Source organism: Ursus maritimus, unplaced genomic scaffold, assembly GCF_017311325.1.
Source record: "Ursus maritimus isolate PB19 unplaced genomic scaffold, ASM1731132v1 scaffold_11, whole genome shotgun sequence".
Taxonomy (NCBI): domain Eukaryota; kingdom Metazoa; phylum Chordata; class Mammalia; order Carnivora; family Ursidae; genus Ursus; species Ursus maritimus.
In genome coordinates, this window is record NW_024423453.1 from 5,694,918 (window position 1) to 5,712,459 (window position 17,542).

At 42.1% G+C, this 17,542-nt stretch overlaps 1 protein-coding gene and 1 long non-coding RNA gene across 2 annotated transcripts in view; one reads left to right on the forward strand and one right to left on the reverse strand.

Moving 5' to 3' along the window:
• ELOVL6 (ELOVL fatty acid elongase 6) overlaps positions 1-1,652 on the reverse strand; it is a 126,646-nt gene extending 124,994 nt beyond the window's left edge. The window contains exons 1-2 of the mRNA XM_008689430.2: positions 1,419-1,652; positions 1,143-1,263 (exon numbers count right to left, since the gene is read on the reverse strand). Coding sequence (XP_008687652.1) covers positions 1,143-1,231 — 89 coding nt within the window. The 5' untranslated portion in view covers positions 1,232-1,263; positions 1,419-1,652. The remainder of the gene's footprint in view (positions 1-1,142; positions 1,264-1,418) is intronic.
• LOC103661744 lies at positions 7-1,297 on the forward strand. The gene is made up of 2 exons (XR_005833860.1): positions 7-815; positions 917-1,297. It is a non-coding gene; the product is annotated as an uncharacterized LOC103661744 (long non-coding RNA).
• Positions 1,653-17,542: the final 15,890 nt, after the last annotated feature.

A 17,542-nucleotide genomic window follows, 5' to 3' on the forward strand; every position in this document is an offset into this window, starting at 1 on the left:
CGCGCGCGCGGCGGCGGGCGGGATCCCTTGGCGCTGGAGAGCCCCTCAGCCCGACCCTCCCATCGAGCACCCAGGAGGCTGCAGGCCACTGCCCAGCTCCGGGATGCGTTGAGCGTGCCCTTTACTGATCGCCAGACCCGGGCTTAAGGAGAGGACCGGAATGTCTGCCACAGCAGCTCGGTCTACAAGGAAGAGAGACGAGCACACCCTCCCCTGTTAAATACTGCAAGGTGACACAGGATCGCCTCCCACACAGGGATTTTCGAAAGGACTGGCGGAGGGAACACACTAAACAAGCAAGACTCTTTCTCTATTAGAAGTTTGTCTGGGGAAGAGCCCCCAAGGACTCTGCGGACCGAGGGGTTTTTAATCTGTCTCAACTCCAATCAACAGCTTCCTACTGAATTAGAACTGAGTGTGTCCAAAAGGCGTTTCCGTAAAACAGAAACTTAATAATGGCGTGGCTCCACTCGCTCGGGTTCATTCATTTTTATTACTGTTTTCATTGTCCCCTCCCCCCCCGCCCCCGCCTCTTAATGAAACCGGAAAGGGATCCGCGTGGGGAAAGGGGTCCAGGAAAGGAGAAATCCGGCCGGGAAGCAGCAGAGCAGAGAGTAGGGCAGTGAAGTAGGAGGGCTGCAAGGAGAAAAGAAGGACACGAGGGATGGGGAGAGGGCGAGGACCAGAGAGCGCAGGCGGAAGAGGGTTAAACGGAGCAGAAGCCTGGGTCCTTCCTCCACTGCCTTTCACACTCAGCGTGCGGGAGGCCCGAGCGAGAAAACCCAAATCTAGATGAAAACCAGAAGATAGCACAGGTAGGGAATCCGGACCGTGGCATCTCTCCCGCCTTCCGTGTCGCGCAGACATCTACTCTATATACTCCTGTATGTTCTATGTTATATAATCTATGTTAAAGATGCATGTGTAGCCGCGGTTCACACAGGGGCACTCACAGACCCACGCGCTTCATGCAGCTCCAGCGGTTCCTGCACCCGGAGACCCGGGAACTCAGCGACCAGCTCTTTCTGCTGCCCGAGATTCATCGCTCCATTCACGCCCCAGACAGAAAACACCGACATTAAGGCACACCGGGAAGACGCGCAGGGCTCCCGGGAAGAGTATCAGGCGAAAGCATCACCTACCAGTTTTCTTGCATCCACTGGATGGCTTCATTCTCGTTGAATTGCTTTTCGAATTCATATTCTTGTAAAGTCAACACTGACATGTTCATTGGGGCTGATCTTCGGAGTCGCTACGTGTTCTCTACACAAAATAAAATAATCTGTAAAGCGCTTGATTTCGAGTGTTCTCCTGTCTGTGTTCCCCACCCACCCCCCCTAGGTCTTCCCCTCGCCGCAGGATCTCCGGAGGCCGGCCTCTCCCAGCCTCTCTCAGCTACATCCAGGGTTGAGCATTGCCTGTGCCACGGCGCCCAGCTCCTCACTCCGGGGCTCTCCTCCTCCCGGCGTCCGCATCCACCGTTGGAGGAAATGAATGCCTTGCGGTCTTAGTGCCCGCACGTTTGTCCATCACCCTTTTTACTTGTCTACAGGGAAATCTCCTCCCCCTCGTGCGATCGGAAAATTAACCCTTTGAGAGAGAGAGCGAGACCTCTCGCCCTGAGGGGCAGTTTTGCTGACGCGAAGGTGACTAGGGGAGTGGAGGAAGGGCGCCGAGGAGGAGGAAGTGGCCTCGAGGTCCTTCACTTTCCCCAATCCCAACCTCGTGGGCAGCCTAGCCTTGCCTTTGAATGTAGTTTCGGCTTGCCAGGCGCAGCCCTCAGGCGCGCGGACCTGCAAGCTGGGCTAGTAGGCGATAAAGAAACAGTAAAACCTGCCAGCTCTCTCGCCAGGAGAACTCCAGGCAAATTTGTGCTGAGATCACACGTGAGAGGAACGCGCTTTCCACCTCCTTGTCCCCGCCGTACTTTCGGGGCCCCCCCACCCCAGGGCGATGGCTTTGACTACCGCCGACCTGAGGCCCGGCAGCCCCCAGGGCTCCTCTATCACTCGCGGGCTGGGGATGCTGGGGATGAGGAGGTGGAAAGTGGAGAGCCACCAGTAGCCGGAAGAGGGAGAGGGGCTAGGTGGAGGGTTTGGGTACGGGGAGAGGTAGAGCTAATGAACTGAGACAAAGGGGGGAAGGAAGTTAGCAGATAGGAGAACTGGACCACCTGGTCCAATGCAAAAACTTTATTTATATGCATGAGAAATTTCGTTTTATGTGTTTCACGGGTAGGTGGAAGAGAATTGTGTTGAGGAGAAGGCTAAATGTAATGTCGACGCCCTCCGAACCCCCGGTCTCATAGAAGTGTCCTAAACTCAGCTTCTCTTTACACCCCTCTTTATTCTCAGAAGGAAAAGGATTTTCTACTCCTTCCGCCCCTCTACTCATTACCCACAGGTTCGGAAAAATGAGGTATAGGAGACGTGGAGGTATCTAAGAATTAATCTATGCATGTAATTGTAAGCTTAAAATATAAGAAGGAACCTATGCTTTAAAAATTCGGTGGACATTAGGACCAAGAAGAAAATTCCCTTCCTTACTCTGGTGTTCATTTCCCCACCTCACCTGTAGTCCTAGTAGAGGGTATTTTCATTCAAAGTTAGGTTGCCTGGAACCACAGGAAAGTGGGAACTGGGAGAAATAGTAAAGGAGGAAGATATAATAAGAAATTAAAGAAAGGGTTTTTAAAATCCAGCACATATTACATAAATCAAAGGGCTAGACTGGTTGATAATTAGTAATTATAAGGTGATCCTCTCAAAGATTTCATGTATAGACTTTCCTTGTCTCTCCATTTAAGGGTTGTCATTCTAGATACTTCTGCAGTACAAGTCCTAATGAATTTAAAAATAAAGCCCAGGCCTGAAGGCTTGGTGATATTGACCTAGAAGATGGGTGTGGTCTGATGAGAGATAAAGATTTTCTACAGTACCTGGGACCCTGAACAATCAATAAATATTTGTAAGATGAATGAATGATTGATTAAATAAATGAAAGAAGGGAAGGAAGTGAGAAAGGAATCAAATTCCAGCAAACGTTTTACTGTATATTGCAAGGATAAGTCTAAAGTCTTAAAAAGATTTGATTTTCAAATTCTGTGCCCTTACGAGTCATCACATCAATTTCAAACCAGTATGAAACATTCTCATTTACTATATTTCTGATAATATAGTATATATATATATAGTATATTTAGTATAATATAGTATATAATATAGTATATAGTATATTTCTGGCTCCCTATTTGATCATTTAAAACCCATTTACCATCTAACCATTTATTCACCAGATATTCTTGAGCCTGTGCTCTTCTGAGCTCTTGAGACTCAGTGGAGAAGAAAAGAGATAGGGCTCTTGCTCTTTTGGAGCTCACATTTCAGAGGGGAAGACAAAATAATTTCATAGAGTGAAGCGCTCAAATGAAAATTAATCAGGGGCGCCTGGGTGGGTGCAGTGGGCTAAGCCTCCGACTCTTGGTTTAGGCTCTGATAGTGATTCTATCCAGCCCCCCACAGACTCTGGGCTTAGCCGTCTGCTTAAGACCATCTCTCCAAAGAAAGAAAGAAAGAAAGAAAGAAAGAAAAGGAAAGAGAAAAAAGAAAGAAAAAAAGAAAGAGAAAGAGAGAAAGAAAGAAGGAAAGAAAAGAAAGTCAGTATGACCTGAAGGAATGGAAGTGTTCATTTAAGCCCTTTTAGGCCACACAGAGAAAATGACTTCGATTTGAAACCAGAGTAACAAAGAGGCAGCCACATCTTGCAGAAAGTTACAAGAAGCAAGAGCAAGTACAAAAGTCTTGGGGTAAGAAAAGAGTTTGCAGGAGTAAGGGCAAAAGGCTGGTGTATCCCCAGGTTATAAATAAAGAGTAACTGACGGGTAAAGAGACAGGCAGGCCAGGTCTTGGCAACTTGGTAATAAGGATATTTGGATTTGATTCTACCTCCCGTGGGGTGGGGGAGTATTACATGGTCTTTAGCTGGGGAATATTGCGTGATAATGCCTAGTAATTCTACAACTAGGAACTTATTCTGAAGATATACTCCCAAAAACATTCTAGATGTAAAAAAAAAAAAAAGAAAAAAAAACAAAAGAAAAAACATTCTAGATGTATGTATAAGACATTGTTCCGCACTGTTTATAGTAACAAAAACGGAAGTAATGGGGAGCTGGTTAACTAAATGTTGGTACATCTTTACAATGGTGTATTATGAAGCTGCGTCAGGTTCTGTAGGTTGTAAAATTGAAAGATTCCAGATATATCTTGAAGGAAAATAAAAAAAGTAAGGCACAGCACATTGTGTATAGTGTTACATTAAGAAAAACATCGACAATTGCACTTTTTTTTTTTTTCTGGAAAGACAAACAAGAATTTGTTGGTGATGTATGTTTGGAGAAAGACCTGGGAGCAAACTAAGGGGAGTTCCTACTTCCTATTTCCACTCTTTGTTTTTCTGAAGTATTTGTGTTTTCTTATGTATTTGTATTTCATTAAAAAAAAAAAGTCAACAGGAATTAGTGAGATAATGGGTCAGTTTTCTATTTTTTAATTTTCTATATCGAAAGATTTCATATGTAGCATAATATTAGAAATAAAACATTCTAAATGGTGACTTTCTAGACTTATTTTAAGGGCTATAGAAGGTTGGGAAAGATGGAGGGTCAGGTTGGGAGGGTGCCCGGCGACACCACTAGGAATCTTTATGAAAAGATTTATTGTGTGTGTTTCTGAGCCATAACCAGATAGGTAATTACTATTGAATATAAATAACTGAGGCTCAAAAAGTGACAGTTAATTGATATTTAGTAGTAAAAATTTTTAAAAATTAGGCCAGAGAATAAGCTGTATTTGAAAGACAGAAATTTACTGCAAAGATGACTTAATTACTAAGAAAAGATTTGGATTTTAGTACTGACTTTATTTCAGACCTAGCTATCTGAACTTGGGGAAAGTAAATCGATCCTTTAATTCCCTTTTCTATATATAAAATAGCAGTACTAGCCTGGGTGATCTTCATACCAACTCAAATTTCTCTGGCACAGAAATATGTTAAAATATACACATTGTTTCTGGGACTCTCTAATAATACTAACCTGCTTTTCTAGAACTCTATTCCGTAGGTGGAATTTAACCAAACTCATTTGAGATCCTCTGAACATCTTAAGTTTTGGCTCTTTTTCTCCCATAATTCCCTCTGCTTGGAATACCATTCCATCCAAACTCCCCATTTCTACCTGCCGAATTCAGTCCACTCTTTGGCTATTCATAAGCTACTCCATATTTGAGGCCTTTCCTGTTTCTGTTCATGGAGATGATCTCTCACTCTCTTGCCTCGGACGCTCTTNNTTCTCGCTCTTAAGGCCCTTCTGAGCCACCTGCTTCCATGTAGGAGATTATAAATTTCCTTAAGGGCAGGGACGATGATTTTTTTTATTGTGTTCACTTGCTCGAACTACTGTAGCAAATTACCACAAACCACCACATTGCCCCAGAGTTGCATAGCTCTGTTTATCGGAGATATTTTCAAAAAGTTGGACAGCATATTGTTTTGTAAAAGAGAAATGCTCTTTTGTGTTCTTAATATTGCATATTAAGAACTCGTCCATAAACTGATAACTGCCATAGCGAAGAAAAATCAATATTTGGTTCCTGGACATTTTCACTTTAGATCTCTCTGAAAATTCTAAATCCTAGGAAGAATGATTTTTTTCTCAAAGACATAATTTATTTAGAAACCAAAGAGGTCAAGAAGCCTTTAGCCAACCCCTAACCGTTTCCTGAGAAAAGCTGACAGAATAGAGATGGCTTTCCACCTCCTCACAGGGTTTTTGGTCGGAACAGGGACGTTGAGGCCCAGGGCTTCCTTAAAGACTCTGGCAGGATGGAGCCCTCTCCCAGGCAGTGGAAGGAACAAGGTGAGCCAGGCCCCACCTTCTGATCCTGCTACCCACTGCCCTCTACTGATGCTTTGGGACATGCAGGGTAGTATCTCCAATCTCCCCGTCAGAATTCTGAGTTATCTCCTTCTCTTGACCCCGCGTTTTGGGGTGGGCCTGGGTTTCTTCAGATCCTTTCGCAAATAGACCTGTCTTAAGAGATCTTATTATACTGACAAATGTTCCTTATTGATCTTGGAGGGAATTGAGGTAAATATAAAAGACGTTGACTATTTTATGTAAATAGGAGAAGTGCAAATAATTAGGTAAAAATAGAGTCACACTCCAAAATAGATACATACAAAAGTTTAATTAAATGAGCAGTGAGCACAGCAGTTCAAGAGGACGAAATCTGACTTAAGAAAATGTAATAAGAGAATGTGACGGGTGCTCGCAAGTCCAGTTCTACCCTGGGGTTTTCATAACACTGTGAGCATGTGCCTGCCGCATTGAAGGCTTCCTGCCTGGAACTGGCTGAGTCTGCGAGCCCAGACTCTTCACTTCGGTCGTGAATAGCAGAGGGCAAGGAAGGTTCACGGAATGAGTTTGTCTTGGGGCCGCTGGGGACTCAGAGCCTCTCTGGGAAAGATCAGTGGGCTGATGCGCTTCTACCTGTCTTCTGCTTTCTTTATTTCAGATGTATTCTGACACACTTCCCCTAAATACAGTCAATACACAGAATTATTCTGCAGTACAAAAACTTATTGAGATATAAATCAAACCCCGAAGAATGCTATTTGAAAATGAAAGCAGATTTCTCATCACTATTCAGACCATAGCGCCCTTGGAAACTGGACAACCTGCGTGTGAAGGGAAACCTCTAGAGCTCACCTCTACGTTCTCATTCTGATCCTCCTCTCTCTCTATGTGAATATATGTATTAATGACCTGGCTGTTAGGAATTTGCATTTACTCCTCATTATCTGTGTTAATAGAAAAAGAGAAGATGCTTCTCTTCTTTGAATTAGCAAGAAATACCCAAACCCTCTCCTGCTCTCTCTCTGATGTGTCCTGGTTCAAACTCTACAGGAGGCCTCAAGAAAGGCGAGGGTCTCACTGAGTCTCTTTCCCGCCATGAGCCAACCTTCACCTGTCAGAGTCGTCACGGCAGGGCAGGAGACAGTGACTGGGATGACCAGGGAGGTCACTCTCATGTAAGTTTTAGGAGGACCTTTTACCACCTTTGCGACTTGGGCGAAGACTTATTAACGGTGAATACCAATTAAACTCCTAAAGACTTATCTTTTCAGCCTCTTCCAGGCCAGATAACCTAAAGGGGAAGGAAAAAAACTTCAAATATTTTTCTTATGAGGAACCTCTGAAGAATTCTGGTTTCAGTACTAAGAATAATTGTGTCATCTCAAGTAATTGGTCTATTAGAAAGACTCCTGGGCATTGTGTTTTCATTGTTAGAATGCTTGGAGACAAATCTAGGACTTGCCTTTGTACCAAGTATTTAGCTTAATATAATACACATTTTCGATCTCATTCCTCTCTGCTTATAATTTGACCCTTACTTTTTCTTTTACTTGTTTTTATGATCTTGAGGTATTTTATGCGTCCTTCTGCTGTATTTTATATATAGCAGAATAGGAAGGAAATGGGAGGAAGTCAGAAAGGCCAGAAGGAAGAAAGGGAGGGAGGGAGGAAGGTTGAGAAGGAGAGAGACCTACGAGCCTCGAGCCTCAAATGAAGGCAGACAAGACCTGACAGGAGACGTCATTTCAGCTGTTTGCTAGAGGAAGGAGACCTTGAGAGGGGAAAAGTGTGGTATATAGTGGAAAGAGTACTAGACTGTTGTCAGAAGGCCTGAGTTCTTTCTTAGCCCTGCCATTAACTTACTGGGTAATCCTGGCAAAGCCCTTCACCTTTCTGTCCCTTGGTTTCTTCCTCTGTGAAATGAAGATAGTGGGTAATGTGATCAGTCAGGTCTCCTCTAGGTCTAATATTTTAATGGTGCTCAGCAGGCAAAGGAAGCAGGGGAAGGATGACTTTGCAAACTGGCCGGCCGTCAGACAGCTGTGCTACTCCTGGCCTGACCACCTACGGTTCATGTGCTCTGAGCATGGCAGACACTCACAGGAGCAGATTCCTTTCAACCAATTCATCTCTGACCTAGAGTCTTTCTCAATTAGACTATGTGGAGAACTCTTGTACTTACTCAACTATCTTGAGAAAAATCTTTGAGAGAGATTGGAGGGTGTTTTACGTTGGAAATTAAGATGCCCTTGAAAAACAAATGCCATCCAGAAAATGATAGAGCTTCCAAAATGCCAAATGAGTAAAATAGTTCCCAAAACGCGGGTTTTCCAAGATCATGCCAATTTATTCATGTCTGACTCTGTTTGAAGTCTCATTCTAGAGTTTTTAAAGCTGTGAATCTTTTTTTTAAATTAATATTATGTAATACCAGTTATAAAGTCTAATGACTTATGGGGTGTCATGAATTTGAATGCACTTTCTAATCATTTTGAGTTTTCAAAATTGGCTTTTCAATTGGGATGTAGAGGAAGAAACAAATGGGATTATTGGAGATAAGATAATATGGGATCAGACATAAGCAACAAATGCAACATTGGCTTGAAAAGAGATTTGAAAGTGAGCAAGACTGAGAGAAAAACTTTCAAAAGCTAGAGAAAGATCTGGGGAGATAAGGAAATGAGTGACATAAAGGACATAGTTTGCAGTATTCAGAAAAATTTCAGAAAAACAGAGCCTAGACTCTTATTTTTTTCTATAAGGACACGGACATTTCCTGCTTTTGCCTGTCCCCTTCTGGTTACTGCATCCCACTGCTATTTGGGGAACTTTGGGAAGCTCCTTAATTCCACATTGACCCTGTCAGTCATGGGGCAAGCTTCCCTCTCTCCTTCTTCTCTTCAACCACAGGGATAAAGTGAGCATTTGACTCAGGCTGGGGAATCATAGTATTCTAACCCCTGGGCCCAGTTATTGGTCCAGAGGTGGACACAGGCCCAAGCTGAACCAAATAAAGTTTTCTTTAGGGTTGCACTGTAAACCTGATTCAATGAACTTTAGCTATCTTCATGATTCCTCTTCAGAGAGAAGCTTGGAGTGTCCTAACCCTGCTGACCTGTACATTATGACAGTTGTTTCTGTTAGACATTCAGCCATTCATGGTCCCCGAGGAGCTCCAAGCTAAGTTAAATTGTGATCCCACAGTTTTCAGGTGAGGCTAAAGGGCTTCTGACATGTCTTTTGGGGGTCATTCAGGGTTTCTTATACCTTAAGGGAGTTTCCAGAATGGAGAAAATAAGGTGTAGTGATCAGAGAAAAAGTGAAGGTCAAAGAATTCTTATCTGTGAGACACAGTGAAAAGAGAAATTTTGCCAAATGCAAAATAAACTCCTTTAAAATATTGGTAATCAAATCCTTAACTGCCAGTTAAGAGTAATACCCTTAAGAGTATTACCCTCAAAAGCTCATAAGACTCTCTCTACAGGGCACCTGAATTTGAAGTTATTATCACAAACCCATAAATGGATCAGGAGATCCTCTCACTACCAACATTGGATCAAGTGAAAGAGAGACTAGCAGAATTCTGGATGTAGCACCTAGAACTTGCCAATGCCTGAGCTACTGAGAAGGGAAATGGCCCCAGTTTCCCAAGGGAGATTTTTGGTTTGCCTTTCTCTCTGTCCATTAATCTGACTTCTCCCTAGTTTATTTTTTTTTCTCCTTAGTTTGACCATCACCAGTTTCTAGATGTTTCCCTCAAAGATCTGCCATGTTGAAAGATACAAAACATAGATTAATCTAATCACAAATAGAGGAATTTGCTGTGAAAATGGTTGATATTGTGAAATGACAAATTAAATCATATTACATAAATTTCCCCTGCACTGTTACTTTTACTTTTAAATACATAGCCTGGGAAATAAATCTCATTTCTTAATTTTCCACCTCCATCTATAGCTTCTAGGATTAAGGACCTCATGGTTCTCCTTTGGACAACTACCCATCTTTTTGTGCTACTAGCACTGGTCTTAAAAAGGAGGAGGTCTTTAAAAGGAGATGATTCTTTGTCTTCCCACTTAGCACTGCCATTCATTCATTCATTCATTCATTTGTTCATTCATATATCCACTCATTCATACATTTATAACAGACACTGAGTGAAGTCCTGAAGATACTCTCATAACCCCAGAGCCCAGTGGGAGAGATGACAGTTAATCCAACTGTTATAACATAGTGAAGTAAGGACCCTGAGGAGTATATTATGGAGGTTACAAGAAGACAGAGTAGGGATATTTAACAAAGTGTGAGCTTTGGGGAAGGCTCCCAAAGGAGATAACAAGAGTTGAGATTTGAAGGACAAGCAGGACCTCTAGCGCAGAAATCCCTTGACAGGGAGGTATGCACTGCTATGGAAAAAGCATGATCTTTGGCGTTAGGCTTTATCCTGGTGGGTACCGCTTTCTGATAGTGTTTCTTTGGACGAGTACAAAAACAATAGCTTACTATTTCCCAGACTTGAGTTTAGTGCTTTGTAGGCATGGTTTTTTTTAATCCTCACAATAGCCCTGTGGTCTAGGTTCTGTTAGAATATTCCCAATTTACAGGCACCTGGGTGGCTCAGTCAGTTAAGCGTCTGCCTTTGGCTCAGGTCATGATTCCAGGTCCTGGGATGGAGTCCCACATCGGGCTCCCTGCTCAGTGGGGAGCCTGCTTCTCCCTCTCTATCCCCCACCTTGCCCGTGCTCTCTCACACGCTCTGTCTCTCAAATAAATAAATAAAATCTTAAAAAAAAAAAAGAGAATATTTCCGATTTACATGTAAGTAGCAGAAAGAGGGTAAGACATCTTCTCATGCTTCCATAGTTAGGGGAGAATTTGGGATGAGGAACACAGGTAGTCTTGTTAAGAAACAATGCTCTTAACCAACACACAGTTCTCTCTCTTTTATCTCTGTTTCCTTCTCTGAAAATGAGGATTAAATACATAAAAGGCTTGAATGAATACATTATGTAAAGTGGCTAACACAGCACCTGGAGCAATAGGAGGCATACGTTGATGTTATGACCTTTATCTCAGTGTCACATAGAACAAGCAATAGAAGTGTGAAAGACGACCCAAGCCAGCCACCTCTGTCCTATAAATGAGGAAGCGTCGAGGCCTGGAGAGGTCAAGTGGCTTTTGCAAAAGCATTTGTTCTCAGAGCCTGTTCATTTAAAAATACTGAAAACCTCACACTGGAAATCACTAGTCCTGGCAACTCAGCCATGTCCCCACCAAGAGAACAGTCTCACTGAGCTTTAGCCATGGTCCAGGAGAGCAACTGTCAGCCTGACACCTTTCATGACCTCAGTAGCCATTCAGTGTGGTTAGATCCGTAAGTTCCACAAACAACACATTCTTAAAAAAAAAAAAAGGAAGAAAAAGAAAAAGCCCACAGTTTTATTGTAAGGCAGTATAACATTATAAAGAAAATGTAAAAAAGAAAAAAAGTGGTGGAGGGTACCTGTCATAAGGTCTCCCAGCTAACACACTGTTTGCATTCACCACTTACTAGCTGGGCGATCTGGGCAAGTTATTTATCCCTGTGCGTTTCAGTGTTCTCAGCTACAAAAAAAGAATAACAGTGCCTATCTTATATGATTGTTGTGAGGATTCAGTGAGCTAATATGGGGTACCTGGGCATCCGACTCTTGGTTTTAGCTCAGGTCATGATCTCAGGGTTGTGAGATCGAGCCCCACGTCGGGCTCTGCGTTCAGGCTGAGACTGCTGGAGATTCTTTCCCCCTCCTTCCTCCCGCCCCTCCCTCCCCCTCCCCCTCAGCTCCTCCTCACATAGCCCACACACTCTCTCTCTCTCAAATAAAGAAATAAAATCTTACAAAAAAATAAATGGACTAATATTTACAAAAGTGTTTAGGGACCAAGAACATAATAGGCATAATATACATGTTCGCTAAATAAAGAAAAATAAAATGCACTAACTCCCAGATGTAGAATAGGAGACATCTGAGCTGAGACTTGAAGGAATTCATTTTGTAGAAAAGCTGGAAAGACATTCCAATTTCTAATTGGGAAAAAAAGCACTTGCAAAGATCCAGAGACATAACGATGCTGATGTGATGATGATGTGATCTTCAACCCTCTGTTGAAGATAGGTGATGTCCCAGACCCTCTACTGTATCCTATTTAACCGTGTCAATATCTCCGCAACATAGAGTTTACTGCCTCATGATCTATCTCATAATATACTTAAGGGAGCTAAGGGTCAGATAAAATGGTGAGACACAGAAGCAGGCATGCAATTTGAAGTCTGACTAAAGTATTTGCCCAGGGTTGGGAAATTTAGCTTTCCCAGAAGTCTTGGAAGCAGGAGGCAGAGTGGTAGGAGGTAAACTAGAAAGTCGGCCAGAAGTCAGATCTTAAAAGATCTTGTGTGTCATTTTGAGGACTTTGGACCTCAGCCTTTATATAGTGAGGAGTTACTGAGGAATTTGTCACCAAGGGGCAAGATAAGTTCTGCATTTTGGAATAATTACAGAATCAGGAACACATTGTGAAGGATGGATTTTTCAAACAATAGGCCACTTTGGCCAAGCAATTGCACTGTTATTGAGTACACCCAAGAGATGTGAAAAGAGGTACTTTTAAACAAAAATTTGTACAAAAATGTTCACTGCAGCATTATTCATAATAACCCAAAGGTTGAAACAACCCAATGTCTCTCAACTGATGAATGCACAAACAAAATATGGTACATCCATAAAGTAGAATATTATTTGGTCAGGAAAAGAAATGAAGTACTAATACATACTACATCATAGATGAATCTTGAAAACAGTATGCTAAGTGTAAGAAGCTAGTCACAAAAGATCTCATATTATGTGATTCTATCTATATGATTCTATCTATTTGCCCAGAATAGACAAATCTATAGAGGCAGAGATTAGATTGCCAGTAGCCTAGTGCCAGGAAGCATAGGTGTCAGGGTGATAGGTATGGGGTTTCTTTGGGGGCGGGTGATGGAAATGTTCTATTGATTGTAATGATGACCATACAACTCTGTGACTATACTAAACCCGTTGAAATGTACACTTTAAATGGGTGAATTGTATGGCCTGTTTTATAGCTCAATAAAACTATTACAAAAAGAAAAAAAAGAGACAAGCTGGATACCAGCATTCAGAAAGGGGTGGTACGGAGCAGGGAACACACATTTTGGATGGACTTATCAAATGACAGAGAATAAAACTTATCACATAGATTATCTCATTTAATTTAATTCCTACAACAGTCTCATACAGTAAGATTTTTTAAAGTCCTCAATTCACAAAAGTGTAAAACTTGGCTCATTGTGACGTCAGAATCTTTGCCCTTGCCATCTTCTGAAGCATAATGCCTCCGTGTGGATTCCTCCTACGACAGCTTATTTATTTCTGTCCTCATTTGGGTTCTTACTTTATTGTTCCTTTCTCTCCCTATTTCTAGTGGGTAGGTGTTTTCAATAATCATTCCGGGTTCCTTCCTAGAGCATTAATACATTCAAAGAATTTTAATACACATTCAGACTTTACTGTTCAAATCTAGCTGATTCTCTGCTAAAAGGGGTTTTGGTATGTTCATTTTCTTACAGTTTTCAAATTACTTTCCATTGTCCTACATATGAATGGGTTTAGCATTCTTTGATCACACTTCTTTCCTTCCAGATTGTAAGTGCCATCAGAGGTAAAATAATTAGAAATAATCACAGTGTAGTGTAAGTGGGTAAGAAGTGGGTAGCAGGGGTTAAAATAGGTCGCTTTCTCACTTACTACGTGCCGGGCACATAAACTCTTTATACATGTTATCTCAGATAGGAACTCAATAAATATATATTTATCGGAATGAATGGTGGATCTGAAGAAGCGCAGGGGCCTTGGGTGACTTCATGAGCTGAGTCACTGCGAACTGGTAAAAATTTTATGTAGGTAGTGACAGAGAAGTGCATTATAGACCAAGGCACACTTTTGGGGAGGAACTGAGGTCAAGATCATTGGCATAAGATAAACCTGAATTCAATTCCTGCCTAAGCCTCTCACCAACCGTGTTATCTCTGGAACTCCTAAACTCCTCCAGGATTCTGTGTTCTCAGCTATAATACAAGATGACAGAACCTATCTTTTAGGGGTATTGTATAAAGAGTTTAGAACAGTACCAGGCAAAAAATTCCAAGTGTACAAAATTCTAAGTGCATTCTAAAGCCTCGATTTAGATTTTTTAGATTTATTCTCTTGCTTGTAAAAGACCTTGTGGTTAGGGAACAAATGGCCTTGGGAGACAGACCCATTATTACACCTATCTATTTTCAGTAGCTAGAGAAGACTCCGTTGTGGTTGCTTCTATTACTTCAACGCATAGCAATTGTCTGGGAAGAATGGATTAAGGGTAGAGATGGGACAAGACAAAACAAGAGCTGGTAAGGCGAGAGGCTCTGTTTGTCCTGTTAAGGGATTACGCCTCCATTCTTTAAAATTGAATAAAAAACACAACTGCCTCTGGGGACCAGGATTGGGTAACGAATGAATGAAGTAGGTTATTAGAAAATGGTATTATATTGACTCAGACACACATTGTGTACATATCTTCACTTCTGAAAGAAATCTAGTTTTTTCCATTTTTTTTTTTCTGAATTCATTGCCATTTCAAGTCTATCTTTTGCTTTCCCAATTAACATAAACATGGGTATAAGACTATTTCACTTGTGCCTTAATTCTAAGGAAAGAACACCACGAAAGTAAAGACAAATGGCAGCTGATGCTTGGCCTCAGTGTGGACAGACAATAAGTCCTGGTGGGGATTGTGTTGAACGTGAGAATCAGGTCCCATCTAAAGAAGGCTGTAGCTGTGGCCAACTGTGGCCTTGTTTGAATGCAGGCCCCGTGTTGCCAGATCTTTAATGTCCTGAGAAAAAGTTAAGTATGTTTGTGTATGTAGGTGTGTGACATGTTAAGATTTTTCAACATTGGTCAGAAATTAATTTTCTTTTCAAACGAATCATTTTTGAGGCCAAACAAAATCTGTCTCTGGTCCAGATTTGACCCAAGGGGCCACCAGCTTGCAATCGGTGGGAAAGCAGCTTGAGGTGACGGTCAAAAGATCAGACTTGGGTTCCAGAAAAAGCCCTCAGAGAGCAAATTAGAGACTGGATAGGGGACTAGAAAAGAAATTTTATAGTTGGAGAGAAAAATGTTGAAGGCTAACAAAAGCTCATGACAATGTAGAGAAGAGAGCATAGACTTGAGGGAAAACCCCGAGGTTGAACGTCTAGGACTTGTGACTCTTTGGAAAGAAAGAGAACAGGTCATCACCAATGATTCCCCAGGTTTCTATTCTGAAGAGTGCCATTAGCTAAGCCACAGCTATGAATAGACTGATACGCTTTTTCCAATCACAGTGTGGTATTGGGAGAGTGGGCCTTGGGAAAGGTGCATTTGGAGAGATGGCGAAGGTTCAGAACTCAATCTTTTCTGTACTGGGGGATCAAGAAGGATTTCCCAGAAGAGAAGCTTCTAAACTAAGAGCTGGAGGGGGAGCTGGAGCCCTAAGGCCCTTTGTCATGGCTGCCCAGCTCTGTCCTCTATTCTTTGCCTTTCCTGTCCTGCCCTCTGGGGACTTGGTGACTGAGCACCTAGCACTTGTGCTGTACCTGGGACTGACTCATAATCCCCTCAGGAAGCTACATGCAAGAACAGCCCCAGACCCCTGCCATACAGCCTCGCAGTGCATCCGGGCAGGGGCTGGAAAAGTCAGTCCTCTGGGGATCTCATAGGTTAGCACTTTATGAAATCGCTCAGCCTGTTAGTTGCTCTGTTCTCACTCAGGACTTAGAAGCCTAACTGACTTCTCTCTCCACACCTCCTCTCTCTGATATTGTGAAGTTCCTTGGACCTAGCTGTATTTTCACGGGTCATCGAAGATGAAGACTTTCTGCTCGTGGAGCCTTCCCCTTGATGACCAGTAGAAGACGTTTATCCCCTTCTCACCTGCGAGTCACTAGGAGCACTGTCGCCCTTCAACCCAGATGAGCTCAGGGAGCACAGAGGTCTAAACCTTGAAGAAAGTAACTTCATTTTAGCAAACTTCTTTTGCGGTGTGGCAGAATGAGGAAGTTCACGAGTGACCCTGACTTTATATGATTCTTCTCAGACTTGAAAATTACCTGGATTTCAGCCATGTAATTCATCCACGTCTAGGGACACAACGCTTTACCTTGGGTGACTGTAAGGCAAAGTAATTTTGGTAGAAGGAAGGTGGACTGACGAGGTCCCAAGGGCTTCTGATTTGGGCTAATTGCCACACAGAACTATAGACGTGGCTTCAAGCACTGCATTCTTAATATGTCATGGCATCATGTTAAGCAGCTGACATTCGTTACATCAGTCAGCTTGCTGTATTATCTCTATTTCACAAGATGAGAATATTAATGTTTAAAATGATGAGTAAATTACCCAAAGACATAAACTTATAAAGTGTGATGTCCAGGATTCGAACTCAAGACCATCATGATCAAAAGACTGTTTTTTTTTTTTAAAGATTTTATTTATTTATTTGACAGAGAGAGAGAGACAGCCAGTGAGAGAGGGAACACAAGCAGGGGGAGTGGAAGAGGAAGAGGAAGAAGCAGCCTCCAAGTGGAGGAGCCCGACGTAGGGCTCCATCCTAGAACGCCAGGATCACGCCCTGAGCCGAAGGCAGATGCCCAATGACTGAGCCACCCAGGCGCCCCAAAAGACTGTTTTATTTCTTCCATAACAACGTGCATGCTAAGACTGTATGCCTCATGTACTTATTTATATTCACTCCTTTAACATTCACAGAGTATCTGCCAAGTGTGGAGAACTGTCCTAGATGCTGGTTTTTTGGAAATAAAGAAATTCATCTGCTGGATCTAGGTGACTTATTATTGAATCCTCTCAAACAGGAAGACCAGTGGTTGCCAAACATTTAATTGTGCTTTTTTATTAGTTAAAAAAAAATTAGTGATCTTCCCCCATATATATTTCTTTTTTGAAAATTATATACATGTATTACTGGTATATATTATGCATATTTTTTAAAACATTAGATAAATCAAAATTGAAAACAATGAAGAAAAATACAAATTAAAAAATTTAAATTGAAGTTTTAATATTTTCTTCATGCACATCAAACAGGTATTATATACCTCAGTTTGGAGATTGTTGAACCACAATAGAAAGTCCACAATATTTCTATATTACTCTTGAGGAATTCGTGATCCTGTTGGTATATGCACTGTGGTACCTGTTATTTGAGAAAGCCGCTAGGGTCTCCTGGAAGACTCAGGAAAGAGTTGATGAAACAGGTGACATTTGTCCTGAACTATGAAGAATGAGTAAGAGTGATGGCTGGTGGAAAAGAGGAAGTTCATTTCACCCAGAAAGAATCGCAGGGACTTTTGTGAAAGCCTAGCGTGTGGGGAAAGGATAAAAAATGTAGTGTGTAACTAGAACAATGGGTGTGGAGGAAAAATAAAGCTCGTGAGGTAGCTGGGATCAGATGATGAAGGGTTGTTTATGCCATGCTTAGGTCTTGGACATTATACCTTAGGTAACAGGGAACCATTGAATA